General features: G+C 37.9%; 2 protein-coding genes across 3 annotated transcripts in view; one reads left to right on the forward strand and one right to left on the reverse strand.

Annotated features, from left to right (window-relative positions):
• nalcn (sodium leak channel, non-selective) overlaps positions 1-6,001 on the reverse strand; it is a 119,020-nt gene extending 113,019 nt beyond the window's left edge. The window contains exons 1-4 of one of the 2 annotated variants that reach the window (XM_067443994.1): positions 5,852-6,001; positions 1,316-1,407; positions 1,097-1,158; positions 331-471 (exon numbers count right to left, since the gene is read on the reverse strand). In XM_067443994.1, the coding sequence (XP_067300095.1) occupies positions 331-471; positions 1,097-1,138 (183 nt within the window). In that variant the 5' untranslated portion in view covers positions 1,139-1,158; positions 1,316-1,407; positions 5,852-6,001. The remainder of the gene's footprint in view (positions 1-330; positions 472-1,096; positions 1,159-1,315; positions 1,408-5,851) is intronic. The other variant, XM_067443995.1, reaches the window with a different exon arrangement.
• A 545-nt stretch (positions 6,002-6,546) lies between these two features.
• Positions 6,547-18,704, forward strand: part of itgbl1 (integrin, beta-like 1) — a 58,546-nt gene continuing 46,388 nt past the window's right edge. Inside the window, exons 1-4 of the mRNA XM_067444010.1 lie at positions 6,547-6,613; positions 8,046-8,088; positions 8,450-8,692; positions 10,011-10,213. Coding sequence (XP_067300111.1) covers positions 8,601-8,692; positions 10,011-10,213 — 295 coding nt within the window. The 5' untranslated portion in view covers positions 6,547-6,613; positions 8,046-8,088; positions 8,450-8,600. The remainder of the gene's footprint in view (positions 6,614-8,045; positions 8,089-8,449; positions 8,693-10,010; positions 10,214-18,704) is intronic.

The raw sequence follows: 18,704 nt of genomic DNA on the forward strand, positions 1-18,704 counted from the left end.
ATATTGTATTACCATTTTCTAAGCTATAGTAAATAAACTGTGATAATGTGAGAAAAAAAAGGTGTCCAAATAAATTTTGGTTTGACTGTAGTGAGGTTTTATCTTTATATAGCAGCTAATGAATCACAAGTCTTGCATATTCACAGGAAAAGCATACTTCTGCATTGAAAATAAAGTTTTTACTGGTTTGGACAACATTTTTTTAATAAATGTGCCCTGTCATATGACATTGCACTTAGTTGCGACAAAGTTTTAGCTTATCAGGTATCTCTTTTGGGGGGTATGTGGGTCAGAAATAATTGACCAGATTTCAGAGATTTGTTCACATACTGGTTTGTTGATCCAAAGAATGTCAGCACTGTCTGTCAGTGTTTCATCTGGTCCAAAGTCGGTCATGGGCTGGGCCTCGACCCGCGAGCTCTGCTTCCTCTTCAGCATGCTTGGGCTCGCTGTGCTATAGAGAGAGTGGATCTGAAAGACAAAAGCACATCGACCAAAAATGCTAACTTAAACGACAAATCAGGCAAAGCGCAAATTCCGTTTGTAGCCATAAGATTGATTCTTTATTGGATGCTAACTCGATTGTATGTGTGCTCTAAGCAATTATATTACACAATGAAATATTACAAAATGAAAATAAATTAAGAATAGCAAAATCTAGCAACAATTTTTGGCAATTAAGCAACAGATTAATGCTTGTTACTATGATTATGTGGTATAAAAAGCACAAAGAGGAAGTGTCATATCAAAAGTCCTAGTAGGCAAAGAATTGTCTAGTAACAACAACGGCATGCAAACAGATTTGAGCTATGTGTTCATTGTGGCTGTACAGTAGGACATGAGGACACAGCTCAGTATGGTATCGAAGTGTTGCACATTCACCGTTCAACACAATCAAGCACATGATGTACATAAAACACAGACTGTTGACTTTACACAGAAAAACTGACTTACCTTCAGCAAAGATCACACTGGATCTTCAGCTTAACACAAACGACAGGCAACCGATAATGATAACATGGCACTACAGCCATTCTTACCGAGGGCAATAATAAAACATGGATATCACACACTCACTAAAACAAAGCGCACATACCAACGGGAAAAGTAAAGCTGAAATTGCTCCAGCACTGCACATAACATGCGATCAGGCATACCCTGTAAATAACACACAACAGTTAGTCAACATGGCATATGGTGTACCAAACGGGTACAATAATATAGACAAATAATGTCCACCACATCAGACAAGGAATATATGCAACACTGAGTGGCGGAGTCATGGGCGGATGGGATGTGGGACCAGGTTACTCACGGTCAGGCTCCTCATTGGTGCATTCATCCCCGGCATAGAGAGGAAGGGAATTTAGTACGAAAGACAGCTGATCGGTGTAGTTGAGGCCTATCCTGAAAGAACATCATTAGCCTTTAATTCTTATTTATAAAGGAGGCCAGTCAATGAATGCTGCATCACATAACAGCTGAAAGCTTGACCTTTACATGTGATATCAACACAAAAGCAACAAATCAATTCCAACAAACTGTCATGACCAGTAAGGTCAGGCAGGTTTTGTGCGTCAAACATCGTATAACATGATGAAGAGCTTTTCTAGGTTTGGTAAACATTTCAAAGTCAGATGTAACATAAAATACACAGTCAAAGTCATTTGAAGGTCAATTTGGAACAATGGCAAGAAGCATAAAAAGTAAGCATTTAAAAAAATGTGAAGTCTACAAAGAAAGTTGAATCTTTAAATGTCAATAACACAGTGATCTGCTAAGAACAGCTTGCAGATACAATTTGCGAAGTAATTGCTGCAGTTAGCATATGTTGATAGATAGAGGTTTGAAGACAAGTGAAAACTAAATTACAGGGTGTAAGTGCAGTAATGTAGGAGTAAGTTGCAGAAGACTACAATTACTTTCACTTTTTCAGAAAGAACTATTTGCCTAAAAGCAGGATGCAATCACTAAACACTTTAATGGTGCCTGGTGCTGTTTTTTTAGGCTCGCTTGTTACATTAATGTTTTGTGTTTTAGATTAGATTGTACAGGCTATGAGAAGGATAATCATTCCCCTAAATGCTTATTTGTTTCTATAATTTGCTACAGAATATAGAGCACTATACAGTTGCCCATATGACTAGATTTATTATCCAATTCCCACATTGTATTATGCTTGATCCAAGTTATGTATAGGAACTACAGAAAACAATGAACTCCAAATGAATTCATAAGATTTAACACAATTCTCTCAGCAGCTATCGCCATCAAAATTATGCGAAACAGATATCACTGTTAAAATTATGCAAAAACAACAAAACGCATCAAATAATAACAAAATAATATAAGTGTCTGTATTTGCTACAGCTGTGACTATTGCTAAACGTGAAACTAATATGATTTTTTTCATGGAGAGAAAGGAAAGTCATAAAATAAGCTCTGAAAACACAGATCATGAAATTAAACACTCACAACAAACTCTGCAACAGCAATTACATCAAATAATACTGTGACAGTTCAGAGTATAATCAAATGTAGAGACCGTGAAATTTTTAAAAATGTATTCTAGCAAAGCATCTGTTGTGTTGAGATATCTTATTGTTTACAGCTACTTTTCTAATAATAATAAAAAATCCTAGGGGGCAAACGTTGTTTATGACACTGGTTGCTACATATTTCCTGGTGGGGACTCCCTAAAATTAAATCAATAAAATATTTCTCCCTTTCTCTATCTGTCTCTCTCTTCGTGTTTAGCCTCTCAGCCCTGTGTAACAACCACCTGTATATTTTCAAAATCTGTATCATCGGTACTGTGTGATATTTTCCCCCATCTAGTGGTGAAAAGCTATATGACCATCCAGTGAATAATAGTTTCTGTACCTCTCAAATCTGATTTCGTTTTAATTCCTACGGTGGCTGATTTAGTCCAAGATTAACATGGCAACCCCCCTCTTCACATTCGACACGGTGCCATCGAGTGTTAAAACGCGAAAGGCGAAGCTTGAATTTACAGATATGTCCCTCTTTGGCTAATGTACTTTCAAGATGGAGGGGCAACATGGCGACCAGCATTCAAACCCCTCACCCGTATGTATTTTCAATGGCATATTTTAAACTTACGAGAATACTTTATTACTTGAAAGAAGTAAATATACATTAATGAGCACATATATTTTTGAAAGAACCAAGTGTTTTTAGCTAAGAATAAACTAAAAAAGTTAGACAGTGTAGCTTTAAAGGATAAGTTCAAGTTAAAATTAAAATTACCCAATGATTTACTCAACCTCAAGCCATCCTAGGTGTATATAACTTTCTTCTTTTTGATGAACTCAAAGGAGCTATATTAAAGGTGCCATGATCTGGCTTTTTTATACTGATTTGCTTATTTAATGAGCTTCAGCTCCCCTGTCAGTTCAGTTCCCATGAGGGAGGGACTACAACCGGAATGATTCTCTCGACCACAGGGCTCATAAACGTCTTTATCAAATAAACACAATGATTTATTTCTCATCCACCCGCGATTGATTGGAATATTATTTCTGTATTATTTGGCCCATCCGATTGGTGGTTATAATCGCACACCTAACCGCGCACACACACACACATGCGTGCACACCCAGATTAAGAAAGTAATATTATTTCACTATTTGAGATTCACCAGCCTGCCAACGGGCGTACATTTTGGAACCTGTTCTGGAAAACACATAGCCCCGGGACTACTATTACATATTTTTTAAAAAAGTTTTACTCACATAAGTGTGTTCCACCATTCCTGTCGGATCCAATATAGAAGGCACAACATTGTGTTTTAATCTCATTATGTCTGCAAATCCAGCATTGAACCTCATGAGACTTTAGAGATCTGAGATAGTTTACAAAAGATTCAGCGATGAAATGAAGCGAACACGTGTACATGTCTTCCGCACGTGAGCTGGAACTTCATTAAAAATAGTATAATATAATATAATAGTATAAAAAGTATCACACATTCCTAATATTATGATCCAAAGGAAGCTTATGTAGTGACTGTGTTCTTCCACAACCAGGAATAGCTTGCTATCTTCGGCATGTTTATTGCTGCCGTCTAGCACGATCCGAACATGAATCTGTGGGTGGGGCTACTAAATTACACATGCTTCTTATTCTGTAGAGGCGGTGTTTCGCAACACGATGACGTAAAGATGCACACATGATCGTTTTCTGGGCCTGGTGTCTATAAAAGCTTTTCTTTGACTAACAATGAAGTTTTCAGCTCTGAAACTTACAGGATATTCTTATGACCTTTTATATATCAAAGGCTCAAGGGAAAATTGATTTCTCAATTCATCACCCCTTTAATAAATATCCTGACACTTCAAAGCTTTATAATGGCAGTGATTGAGTTTGAAGCTCAAAAAAATGCATCCATCCATCATAAATTTACTCCACATGGCTCAGGTGGGGGGTTAATAAAGGCCTTCTGAAGCAAAGCAATGCGTATGTGTAAGAAAAATATCCATATTTAAAACTTTATAAAGTAAAATATCTAGATTCCAGACTCCCTTCCATATTCAACTGTGCCGGAAAAATCACAATTGGCCCGAAATATGAAGTCGGACATAAAGCGTAAGATTTTTGAACTGTAAGAGGTGTTAAACTTTCTGCACAAGTTAAATACAGAAGGCGGTCTAGTGGAAGCTAGATATTTAAAGGTGTCATGAACTGGCTTTTAGCCTTCAGAAGGCCTTTATTAACCCCTGGAACCATGTGGAGTATGTTTATGATGGATGGATGCAGTTTTTTTGTTTTTGTTTGTTTTAAACACAATGGACTCTGTCATTGCCATTATCAGGATGTTTATTAATATTATAACTCTGTGTTCCTCAGAAAGAAGAAAGTCATATACACCTAATGGCTTGAGGATGAGTAAATCATGGTGTAATTTTCATTTTAAAGTGAACTAATCCTTTAATCTTAGGTTGATCCAAATAAATAACACTGCATGATAATGCAATTATGTTATGCGCTCAGCATCTGCTTGACCTATTTAACCAATTTTTACAGTCCAGTGCCAAAAGCCACCTGTCTTCAAAGATTTATCACATGTAAAAGCAAAACATGCAAAGCAGACTGACTCGAGATCTTGTCAGTAAAGACCTTATTCACTGCAGCGCCATCTTTGATTTTTAACGGGAATGAAAGAGAGGTTGTGATCGATAGACAGAAATATACATTTCAGTGGGTTGTACTGCTATTTAATGCATTTTGGACTGTCCTGCTGACGAAACACTGTAAAAAATATCTATACAAGAAATCTCAGTATACAAAAAACTTCAGATAACATTCGAGCTGTGGAAAAGAAGTGAACTATTAGCTTTATACATCTTTTGAAAGTGGATGCCATTGAAAACACTAAGTCTATCCCTCACAGCCTCGCTTTCATGCCTGTCATAGCCCTGCTCTTAAGGCTAGATGGCACACCGGAACACAGTGACATCAGCCATTATGCAGGGAGATTCCTCCTGCTGCCACAGGGTTACCATGGCAACAGATGAGAGCAGGGCTGCTGCCGCTTTAGCTCTAGCTAAAACACCTCTTAAGCAAAAACACACGAATTACACATCATATAAAAGCATATCGATTTAGACATTGCTTGAATTATTGTCTAAGTTTGTCATTAGCGTATCTAACAAGGTTTTTAATCTTTGACATTGCTGTTCTTTTTAACAAAGGCCTTTTGGCTGCGCAGTCGGTGCATACACTTCCTGGTAGACATGCAAACAAGCCAAATAACACAAAATACATCTCTTATACGACACTCTAATCGAACTCACACGTTGAAACGACAGAAAAACGCTCTTAGACTTACTGGTTATTGAAGTATCGCCGTTAATGCGGTGTATAGTCCATGGCTCGTTGTACTGAGCTCGAGCTTCTTCAGTTACAGCAGCCGCGCGACAGATGCGCACCAGACGCGCGTGACCCACTACAGCACAGCGCGCAGGATGAGATCCCGCAGGCCTTGACATGTATAATATCAGTATTGATAATAAACATCGAATGCAAATAAAATCCCAGTAAATTGGGGAGGTGAATTTTAATTTTTATTTTAATACATGTTAAACTACCTTGACTGTACAGTTTCTGATAGGCAATACCAGGAACAAATATAACCTAATAAATCCTGAAATTACCATCGGGATTAATAAATAATTATAAATATTACGTAGCTAAGGGGCTAGGCTAATTGTCACAATAAGGGCTATCTAGGCAGATGCCAGAAGGTTGAACTTGTAGGTTATTTTTCATAAAGGGGTAGATTTTGACACTTTTATCACGTTTTCACATGTAGCCTATTAGACATTAATAAAAACATACAGCAAAAACAAGCTGTTAAAACAACTAGCTAATTAATGCATCTAAATAATCATGTTATTTAAAATAGCATTTAAAAGCCGTTAGTTGCGCATTCAACATGCTTTGAATTATATTGAAACTATGCCCGCAGCCCCGCACAGCACAACATTTTCTAACCTCATTTATGCTAGTATAAATCCACAAAATGATCATCGTTTCTGAGTCCGGAGAAGCGTACAGAGTTCTGAAATGGCGATGACTGACTGCACACGTGGTAACCAAAGTTTTGCATTCTCACAAGCTGTAAACTTTCATATCGATTTGTGCAAAACTTGCAAAACGTGTTTTTTGTCGATGAATTGGACTGTTGATCGTCTGAACTGCCATACAGCCGTGCGGAATGTTAGTTTTGTTTATGGTCATTAAACTGTTGCTGTCAAAGAGAACTCTCTCGAGTAGGCTATGGATACCCCCAAGATCACAGAGCTAAATCAACGTGAACACATGAAAACACGTAGCTTACCTTTTTGTGAAATATTTTTATTTTTTGGAAGGATTCGGTTGTAGAATGTTGATCGCTTCCGAATTACCGAACTTATCTTCCAATCGAGATCGAGCGCTGAGGCGTAATAATTTTAGGCATCTAGACGGCTATGCCATTTACAAGCTTTAAAAAGAAAAATTAAGATTGCAAACAGGAAGTGGCCTATCTTTTCAATGATTTTGTCAATTAAAACGGACGTGGGTGCTTTGCTCTAGTTCTTTGTGAAATTGATATAGGTGGATAATCATCCAGTCAGGTTTTTTTTTTCTTCTCAAAATATACATTTAACATTTCATCAGTTGATTCTGCGCTCATTTCTTCTAATATTTTATGTTTTTAAAAATGTAGATTTCAAACAAGAATCGCTATTAAATAGGCCTATATTTTGAAAAGGTCTTGTTAATGTTTTGTTCAAGGTTATTAAAGCAACAGTTTTTCAGTAACTGAAGAATATGTAAAAGAATAGTATTTGGGGTAAAATGCACCCCTGATATTGGATCAAAGGCACAATAATTAACGTGATAAACAGCGGATTGACTTCTCCATTTGTTGACATGACATGGTTAGATTCAGATTGTCTATCAGGGTGTCCACCTTATAGATAATCACCATATTTATAATGAAACCAATTTAAACCTGTGATATTAAATTAATCATATCATATAATGAGATGATATAATTGTTACTACTGTAAATCTATATTCAATTATTATGGTATCCCCCTTCAACGCTTTCAGAACCATTACTTTATTTTAAATGATTTTGTTTCTATATTTTTTAGATTCTATATGAACATATTTTAATGACAGAATATTTATTGATCAAAAATGAATAATTGTATTCATCAAAATAAACAGACAATAGTTCAAACTTTGCTAAAGTGATATTTTTTAACATTAACTTAGGCGTTATTAAAATCATTATTTTAGCTAAAGCATGCCTTTTGCTCATGTGTGACACCCCATACGTTTTTAAGATTATTTAATAAAATGAACCACTTTTATGATTTATTTTCACACAAAATCTGTAAGACAATTGTAACAATAATTCTTCAAATTATTCTTGATGACAATGTATGTTATACAGAGTGGGTCATGTTGTCTTGGTACTGTATATTTGTTTCATTTTTAAAATTATTTAATGTTTATTCATGTATGGAAAGTGGATTGCTGACATGGAACTACAGAAGATGGATCAAGCAACAGGTTTGTAGTTAGATGGACATTAAATCTTAAATAGATAGAATAATTGGAATGATTGCATATAGTAAAATTAATCCCAGCTCAAAGTAGTCTTGGAATATATTTTTTATTTAAAAGCCATCTGTCTCAATTTCATCCTGTATATATCCTGCATATAATTGAGGTTATAGCAAATCAGCTTTTACAATACATACAAGCTATTAAAGATAACATTTTAATTGTGAGATATAGGAGAAAAGGACAGCAGTGCTTGGATCTGAAAAGTTAAAATCTTCTCAATCATCTGTATGAACAACTGTTTTGAATTATGGTGACCAAGTTTTCTTTTTTTGGCAATTTATCTCTTGCTCCTGCCTTTGTACAGAGAGTCACAACTAATCAAAGGCATTCATATGGAGAGCGCTGTTGGCCTCTGAACCGTTCGAGCTGGATTTGGCCAGCCCGTTCTCCCTCTGTTTTGGAAAGTGGAAATTCCTGAAGCCACTTCACTTCAGGTTTCTGGTGGGGATCTAAACATGCATGCAGAGACTTTGGTGAACTCCGTCTTAGTTTCTTTGCTTCTAATTTTGCTCTCTGCCGTTCAAGGAAGTTTACAGCAGTCGCTAAGGTGAGTTTAGCAGTGTTGTTTTTCAATCAGTTTGACTTTTCCACTGTGCAACCATGTTTTGCTGACAGACTGGATTTTTACAGACAGGGACATTTCTGTTGTGTAGTCACAGCTGCAGAACTAGTTTAAGGGTTGTAGCTATTCTTAAGCTATTTACTTTTCTGTATTGATTCTCAGCTATGGGAAGGTGCCAGCAATTATTTATTTGTTTTACTTGGTGCTCCTTCAAGACAGCTTTTACCTAATAGAGCATGAAGTATTTCCTTAAAATCAGCAACATATGCACCTTTTTAAACTCTTCCTGTGGGTTTGGCAAAAGTCCACAATTGTGTGATGGTAATTTTGCAATTTACTTAAGTGGTTTAAACATAGCAGGTGCACATTCACCACAATACTATCACTTCTGTACCACAATGCATGTTTACTGTATGCTCTTTCTGCATTGCACATAATCAGAGACAGATTCTGGAATCATAGAGTGAATATGTTCTTTGTGGCTGACAGACTTGTTCCATGTAAGTGCAACCATATTGTAGCAAGCCCCTGAATAGTGTTTGCTTAAAATAAAAATAAAAACACAAAAGTATTTTTATTACCCTGTAATGTGAGAAAGGTCAACTGCAGAGACGAGAAGCAAGAGAGGTATGTAAAAACACTAACAAATGAAACGTTTCTCACAGGGGAACTTGGGTAGGAAAATAATAAACAGTGGAATACAGTATGCCATTTGTTTTCAGTAGTTTATTTTATTTTTTTAATGAAATTCTTAAGAACAATTTCTGTTTTAGTGTATGCTGGCATACACTGCCATTAAATTATTATATTATATAAATGTCCTCAATTGTACAGAATCATAAATCCTCTTTTTTATTGACATTATTACTTTTTTTACCTGAAACATTTACATTCACAGTGTCTAGACATGAGTTTGTTGTTCTCTGTGAGTCTCAATCCTCTAGCAGAATGATATCTTAATGACTCATGGCTCCACTAGCACTAGTCATTTCCACATGACCTTATATTGTATTATGTATCTCATAGGACTATTTGTTATCTTTAAATATTAGCTTACAAGCTTATAAGAAGATACAGAGATAAAATCTGCCAAAATGTGATACATTGCACGGCCTATCTTCAGAAAGCTTTTTCCTACAGAAAGCAAAAGGAAGTCTGGTTGTCATTACTGTTGAAAAGGAGGATAACAAACCACCACCCACCCATCCAACATCTGGCATATGTTCACCTGCATGGGAAGAACAGAGGTTTGATGTAGAAGGCAAAGGTCACAGAGGTGACTGAACGCTCTTGTGTCTTGCAGGCAGGTGGGTGGAGAGTGTAAGATCTCCCCTGAATCATCACTGAGGCGCTGTCGGACCTCCGACGGGTTGATCTGTAGCGGAAGTGGCGAGTGTGATTGTGGGATTTGCATATGCAAGGTCACAGAACCTGGAACGTTCTATGGACCGCGATGCGAATGCCATGACTGGGTCTGTCCGACATATGATGGGAAGACCTGTGGAGGTAAGAGCGGCCTCAGACTACTTCAACACACCATTCCCACTTCAGTTACCAGTTACTCATGAATGGGTTTCAATATCTGGCATCTTGTATTAAAAAAAATGAAAGGAGAAAAAAAGGTCTTTGTAGACGTGTGCAAGACACACATCCAGCTTGTGAAGGCCTTTGATGTTCCATCCAATATTGTGTCATTAGCTAGAAGGTCTCATTTGAATTTCACAGTGCCTCTATTCAGACAAACACAGGCATTTTCAAAGGAGCCTGTTTAGGTGCCATGTTGTTCTGTAGCAACCTCTTTTTTTCCATTTTTTAAAGATTTTGTAGACACCACTTCAAAGGATAATTTTCACAGATACTTTCTTTATGGTGTCAAATGTCATTTCAGTAGTTTCCACTGGATGGTGAGTGTGTGCAAAATTTGTTGTGAGGCCACAGAAATCTATTAGCAAAGACTCGACTGACAGCTCCATAACCTGCTGATGGCTTCGAAACATCTTATACACCTTATATAATTATATGGACACAATGGTGGTGCTAGTGTAAGATACTTACACTCTATTGAGTGACTGTCCACTTTTCAAACTGCCTTGATGTTGGAAGCATTATTCGCATTAATTTACTACATTGACTTCAATATTTTTTTTTTTTTTTTCAGTAAAGAGGTCAAAGCCATAAACTAAATCCATGAACTGAACCTGCACAGATAAAATGAATGCTATAGGGGCTAGAGTCTAGATGTTGCACTCTAGAGTAACATCCAAACCATAAAATGACAATAAAAAAATTATGATTTAAACAACTTTATAATTCAGAAAATCATACTAATTTGATTATTCTTATTGTTTAGACTGCACATTAGCTTCTTTTCCATCCAGTTGCTAAATGAAACTGCAGTTTCACTCTCTGACAGTAGGTGGCAACATATGGAACAGCAAAAATAAAGTGGATACTCTGGAGACCCCTGCATAAAATGCAACTGTTCTTATTTGAAATGTTTGTCAGAATTAAATTGGTGGCTCTGTGTTTTTTTCTAGGCTTGGTTGTGTTTATGGGGCACAGTATAACATGTCTTAATACTTCTCTTTCTCTTTCTTTTTCTTTTTTTAAACGCCGTATTTTTCTTATATTTTACCTTTATTCCACACCGCTTTTTCTACTGTCCTTTGAATGGCTCGTCTGCTTCCTGCTTCTCTGAAGCCCATCCCTCCGAAAAACGCAATGGTCTTAGATTGTTTAGATAGCCAAATGTAGTTTCATGTATTTTTATTGGCTGAAGTGTCAAGCACAGGTTGTCTGGAATCGCCACCCCCCTTACCATTACGGGCAGAATTCACATCTGCTGTGACTAGCAAGGGTTTATGATGTCATCAACCCGGGAAGTAGCACGTTGTAGTCTAAACCAGCCGTTGTTGTAGGCAATAAACTGCCATAACTTTAAAAGACAATATCTCCGTTTGCATTGAACTTTCAGCGCTGTAACTTTGCAGATACTGTTTATGCTCAAGCAGAAACATTACACACTAACAAAAAAATGAAATCGCATGCAACCACACCTTTAATCAACAGTAGATCATAAGCAATTGTTTGGCATAAATGCCCGGTATTCATTAGCTGTGAGCTTTTCTGAAAGCGCAAGCTTGTAGAACAAGCAACAGGACTGTGTTTTTCTTTGAAACATGCAGTGTTAACAATAGAATCATCACCTTTTGAAGTTTAAAGGTACAGTGTGTTACCCCCCCCCCCCCCCCCCCCCGATCTGTACTACCTGACTGATGCAGATTTATTTCTCGTTGATAGTATTGCCATTGAAACACATAATTTCGAGTCACAAACTGCTCCGAGTTACAATGCCACAGGTTTCCTTCTCTTCCAAATAACGGTAGTTATGGCGTAAACGCAACATAAGCGCATTGTTTTAGTTCAGGAGGAACTGTAAAAGGTGGCTGCTGATTTGGTTGCAGTCATTGTGACTGACGTCTGTCTAACTCTGTATAGCATGAAACGTGCCGATGATATGTGCATGAGCAGAGGCGCGGAGGTATGGAAATATATACGTTGACAAGTATTGTACCATTGCATTCAGCCCGAATTCAATGATTGGACAAACATTTATTGTCCTACGCCTTTCACAGACAAGATACAGTATATACATATAAATACATCTAAAAATTGAATTTTCCATGAAGAAAATTAATGGACTTTTTATTTACTTTCCTGCGGTTGCTCTAGTTGTAGTGTGTTGATTTCTCTACTTATTTTTATACTTTTGAACAGCTAACCAGCTGATAGACTTTGAACAAAAACACTCTATTTCTGTTCCACATTCAGTTTTGATCTGTAGACATGAGATGTTGAGGACCACTAATGGAGATATGTGAAGCTTGAAAGAAAGAAAATTTATTTCTGGGGGCATGTTGTGAGCCAGTGAAGAGCTCATTAGCTTTGGACCGTAGCTGATAATAGGGTTTCTCTCAAGGTTACGTATTCTGAAAATGGAGGCCATATATGGACCAACATTTTTTTCTTATTAACATCAAGGCTACTTACTGTGCATATCTGCCAAAATACCCCACATTTCATCCTTTAACCATACGTTGGTTTTCAGCTCTGGCTCATGGCAGTTTGGGGATATTCTAGACCTGTAAAATATTCTGATATTGTGCCATTGTTCATATCCCATCACTTCATTATACAAATAAGGTGGAATTTAAACCACAAATATAGTGAGAGAGGCTGTGCTTTCCTTTTGCCTTCTGTTTAGTCGTTTTTGACCATTACACAAAGATAGCAAGATGTCAAGCTGAGCAGTGTTGTTTGCATATTGTTCTGAAACAGCATCTTGTAATTTCATACAGCATACAGGGCATTTAAGGTCTTGTTTACATGCTCTAGTTTTATAACCATAACCAGCGATTTAAAAAAAAAATTATTCCCTAACAATAAGCAGAATGTATTATTGTCAGCCATCCTTTTATCTTTATTTCCTTTTTTAATAATGTGATTTCTCATTATAAGAGCTGCAATATAGGTGGAGCATTTAATGAGAAAATTTCAGAGACTTAAGAAGAAACGCCTGTCTCGGTCTCTGGAGGTTTGTATTGGTTTAGGGAGACTCCATAAATCATTTTGCCTTAAAACACCTGTTTTTGTTCACTGACAAGCAGATACACATGACAACATGGCTTGACCCAGGGATATGAATGCAAACCAGGACTTGGCAAACAAAGAAATTGGGGTGCATATAGCTATAAAATGTTTTACCTGACAGCTGGTCACCATCTGTGTGTGAATTTTGTTTTTTTTTTTTGTTGTTTTTTTGCATCTCCAGTGTTTCAACAGGCTACATGTTTAACATATGTGAATATTTCCTATTCATTTGTTGTTACTGAATATTACGAAAATCCACATGTACAAGCATTTGCATGAGATTTTAATTGTTACAAACGGGGGAAATGGAGCACAGTTACACAGTTTTCTTCCCTTTTTATGTGACCTGGTTTTGCTTTTTTTCTTCTAGTTTATGGGGACAGAGCTCAACGTGGCAGTTCCTTTCCCCTTTTCTCACTCATTTTTCCCTCTCCCAAAACAAGTTAATTGAGTTTTCAAGGAGCCACGTGAAAGATTTGGCACAGTGCTGGCTCTACTTTTCTCTCTGTAGCTTTTTTCCATCTGTAAAAATAATAGTTTTCTCAGCTACTGTCTAGGTTATGATTCTGTTTTGTTTAGTTTCAGTGTTTTGGTTCAGTACTTCGGTGCTTTGTTCAGTTTCTGTTTGCCTATTCTTTTAGTTAAAGGTCCACTGTGTAATATTTAGGAAAATCTATTGACATAAATGCAATATAATATACCTAACTATGTTCACAGTGGTGTATAAAGACCTTACATAATTAACTGTTGTGTTTTTATTATCCCAGTCCCCTTAGAGTGAAGTTGCCATTTTGCACCGCCATGTTTCTACAGTAGCCCTAAACGGACAAACTGCTCTACATAGTGCTAGCTACTCTCTGCGGTCTCAGACGACATCTTCAGTAGACAGATGCAGCTACTGCACATCAATATTATGTAATTTAAAGGTGCCCTAGAAAGAAAAATAGAATTAACCTTGCCATAGTGAAATAATAAGAGTTCAGTACATGGACATCACATACTGTGAGTCTCAAACACCATTGCCTCCTATTTCTTATGTAAATCTCGTACATCAAAAACTCAACAGAAAAAAAAGTGCTTCGCAACATAAACCCAACCATGATGTAAGCGTTGGGGATCATGCACGCCCCCAACATTTGCATCTGTCCAAACAAGCCAAATCTACTGATGGAAAACAAGACACTCGAAGATAGCAAAAACGGCTCTCATGACACATGGTTGAGGTTTATTATAATCGGATACCACAACAAATCGTTCGTTTGTTCGGGCCCATTTCAAGCAAGCTTTACTCAGCGTCTTAAACTGAAGAAAGGGGCAACTATATTCCTGCAAGCAGTAAGTCATTTATCCACTTATTGACTAGCTGTTTAAACAATTTCTGATTAAATTGAAAGTTTTTTAGAGAGACAGCATTGTCTAGATGACGCAAGATGCTAGTACGGTAACAATTGGATACTCCAAGTAACATACAAAACTAAATAGTGTGTCTAATGTCTAAGGTTAATATTATTTTGTATTACAAAAAACAACCGTAGATACTTTGCGTACAGATCGTTCACGCGATCCTTCTAGCAAACGTCACCTTTTCCACCATATAAGTTAAAATGATAGTCAATGGAGATTGATTAAATGCAGCTTACTTGTTTATTGGTGTTTTCAGATCGCCCATGCGCGAGAGAGAGCTCACGTGCATATGGTTGCCAGATTGGACATGTTTAGGTAAAACACTGGATAGTATTCTTTCCACAGAAAAGCTCTGTTTGGGGGATTTAATTACTGAAATTTGGCAACCGCACAAACGCAAGCTCTTTCTCGCGTGCGGATGATCTAAAATCACCAATAAACAAGTAAGCTGCATTTTATCAATCTCCATTTGAGATGTTTTGCTTAAAGTGTGTCATTTAGTCGGTCTGTGTTCTGTCAGGAAGGTCAGGACTCACGAGCTGAACAGCTAAACTGCTGTGAGCTGCTGAAATAAGCCAATCAGAGCAGAGCTCAACATTAATATTCATGACCCTTCCAAATAAGGCAAAAACAGAGCATTACATCCTAGGGACAATTTATAGGGTTGTAAATGGACCTGTAAAACTGTATCAGGACATTTTATGACCTTAAATAAGCCACATACCCTATGTAGATATCAGAGAACAATTTAACATATTGTTTCAAATCAAATCATTCTAGGGCACCTTTAACTATATCATTTAACGTCAATTACTGTATTTTTATTATTGTAAGGGTAGGTTTAGGTTTGGAGTAGGTATTGACGTTAAAAAGACATAATTTGATAAGTAGCAAATTTATTTATTGTTATTTTATCGTGAGATTTTGCTCACTTCCGGACGTTGTTGTATCCCTTCTAGCCACAAGTAGGGACGGGTGAGGGGATTAGATGCCGGTAAATTACACACTCAACCTTTAATTAGTCAGTCACACCTGTCTTTTTTTTCTACTTTATTTATCTCTATGCATATAAGCCCTCAGTACATTATGTTCTTTGTTCTGCAATGACTTTATATGGTTGTATTTTCTCCTGAGCTTGCCTGAGTTGGAATATTATATTAAAAACGGGTTTCTTCTGAATAATTCTTCATCATGCAATTAATTACCACACCAAAACTATGACAGGACATGGAGCTGATACAAGAGAAAATGGACTTACCCATAATCCAGCTGCTTTGCGTCGAGCAGCAAAGCCTCAAGGATCACACTCTTGGATTTCTACATCTGGCTAGCCAAATGCACTATACTGGGCACGCCTCCCAGAAAATGGTTGTCGTGATGACTTTGCTGCATTTGTAGAGTGGGTGCTGGTGAACAACCGGTCGGCGTTCATCATCGGCCATGCGGAGGACGACAACAGCCCCACTCTAGACCAAGAGCCAAGTCAACCTTCACCTCACCAGAGGGAACAGATGCCTGTGGAATTGAGCCCTGCCCACTCTCCCATCACTGAGGGTGAGCTGCTGCTGGTCTCTATTGACCTTGCTCTGGATTTTGTATAGATTAATACATTGAATCGCTGGTTCCACCCAACTCAAGGTGTTTCCTGTATCCTCACTGGTTCCATCCAGCTCAGAGTTTACTGTATCCTCAGTGATTCTATTCAGCTCAGGGTTCCCTTGCCTCCTCTCACCTCCTCTACTAAAGCCAGCCAGTTCCCCCAGCCCTGGTTCCTGTCAGTCCTGTCACTGTTGCGGCTTCATCTCGGTTCTTCCAGACCCCAGCTCCACCTAAGCATGAGGATCACCCATCTTCACCTCTAACCACAGAGCCTCTGACTCCTCGTTCCACCAACCCATGGACTTCACCTTAGCTCCATGCTTCATCATTTCCACTGTGGGCCATCATCTTACCACTTTCACCACGCTCCCTCGTCCCGTCTTCACTTTGATTAGGCGTCACTTTGGTTCCTGGCTTCTATTTACACCTCTGCCCTCCATCCCTCCAGCTCCACTGTGTTCCTCTATCACACCGGCTCCACAGCAGTATTCCAGTTACCCACCTCTGTGTATATATCCTCCCTTTGTTTAGTTGAGATCTTTGTCTGGTCTTGTCTTATCTGAGATTCTCCTGCCTGTTTTTGTGTGTATGAGTATAGATAGATAGATTTGTGCACACTGGGGGCCGGTTTGATGAGACGTTATGCTCGGCTAGATTCGCTGAGAACTCGTTCATCTTCGGATGCGGAGCTGCGCGCGAAATTACAAAAAATGCGTATTATTTTGTTGTATGGTGAGATTTTTGCAAATGTTTCTTTAAAAATTAATGATATATGTCCACTGGAATGATCACTTTAAATTTAAAATGGTTTACATAAAGCAATTATATTTAAAACAGATAGAATTAGAAATACAGGCCTGCCCGTAATAAAAGCCTGCTTCAAAAAAAAGCCGGTTCCCATCGGCAGTTCAGGTAAATAAAGGCCGCGGTCTTTATTTGAGGAATTGCGGTATTTGAGCTTTGTGACATGGTGCATTATTCTGTTGGAAGTAGCCATCAGAGGATGGGTACATGGTGGTCATAAAGGGATGGACATGGTCAGAAACAATGCTCAGGTAGGCCGTGGCATTTAAACGATGCCCAATTGGCACTAAGGGGCCTAATGTGTGCCAAGAAAACATCCCCCACACCATTACACCACCACCACCAGCCTGCACAATGGTAACAAGGCATGATGGATCCATGTTCTCATTCGGTTTACGCCAAATTATGACTCTACCATCTGAATGTATCAACAGAAATAGAGACTCATCAGACCAGGCAACATTTTTCCAGTCTTCAACTGTCCAATTTTGATGAGCTTGTGCAAATTGTAGCCTCTTTTTCGTATTTGTAGTGGAGATGAGTGGTATCCGGTGGGGTCTTCTGCTGTTGTAGCCCATCCGCCTCAAGGTTGTGCATGTTGTGGCTTCACAAATGCTTTGCTGCATACCTCGGTTGTAACAAGTCGTTATTTCAGTCAAAGTTGCTCTTCTATCAGCTTGAATCAGTCGGTCCATTCTCCTCTGACCTCTAGCATCAACAAGACATTTATTCCAACAGGACTGCTGCATACTGGATGTTTTTCCCTTTTCACACCATTCTTTGTAAACCCTAAGAATGGTTGTGTGTAAAAATCCAAATAACTGAGCAGATTTTGAAATACTCAGACTGGCCTGTCTGGCACCAACAACCATGCCACGCTCAAAATTGCTTAAATTCTCTTTCTTTCCCATTCTGACATTCAGTTTGGAGTTCAGGAGATTGTCTTGACCAGGAACACACCCCTGAATGCATTAAAGCAAACTGCCATGTGGTTGATAAGATAACTGCATTAATGAGAAACTGAACAGGTGTTCCTAATAATCCTTTATGTGAGTGTATATATAATATATCAGTTGAGATGCCTGTGATTTATGGTACCCTTAAGTTTCTTTTTCTTATGTGCTTGAGTGAGCATGTCAGAAGAGTGATATCCCATGTTTTCAGTTCCCAGTGGAACTGTGCTTTTTCGAAAAATCTTTTTGTTGTTTGAATCTGTTCTTCCTTAGAACACTCTGATGGGGAAATGAGTGTTCTTGGAAAGGAATAATGTATCATATAACCTGGATGCTAATTCTGGTTTGAAGCCTTTGATTTGGAAAGATACTTTAAAATTGTAATTGCTGATGAAATATCAGGTTTCCATTTCTTTTTACAAATATAGTAACAATCCAGTGAGATTATATGAACAAGGAGTTTGACTACAACAGGTGAAATAACATATGCATTCTAGCAAGCTTCTGTCAGCATATGGTGTGGGTTCTAGCTCATGCAGGACTGCAGGTCTGATCCAAACTTCAAATTACACAAAAAGGTCACATGC

Source organism: Pseudorasbora parva, chromosome 5, assembly GCF_024679245.1.
Source record: "Pseudorasbora parva isolate DD20220531a chromosome 5, ASM2467924v1, whole genome shotgun sequence".
Lineage (NCBI taxonomy): Eukaryota > Metazoa > Chordata > Actinopteri > Cypriniformes > Gobionidae > Pseudorasbora > Pseudorasbora parva.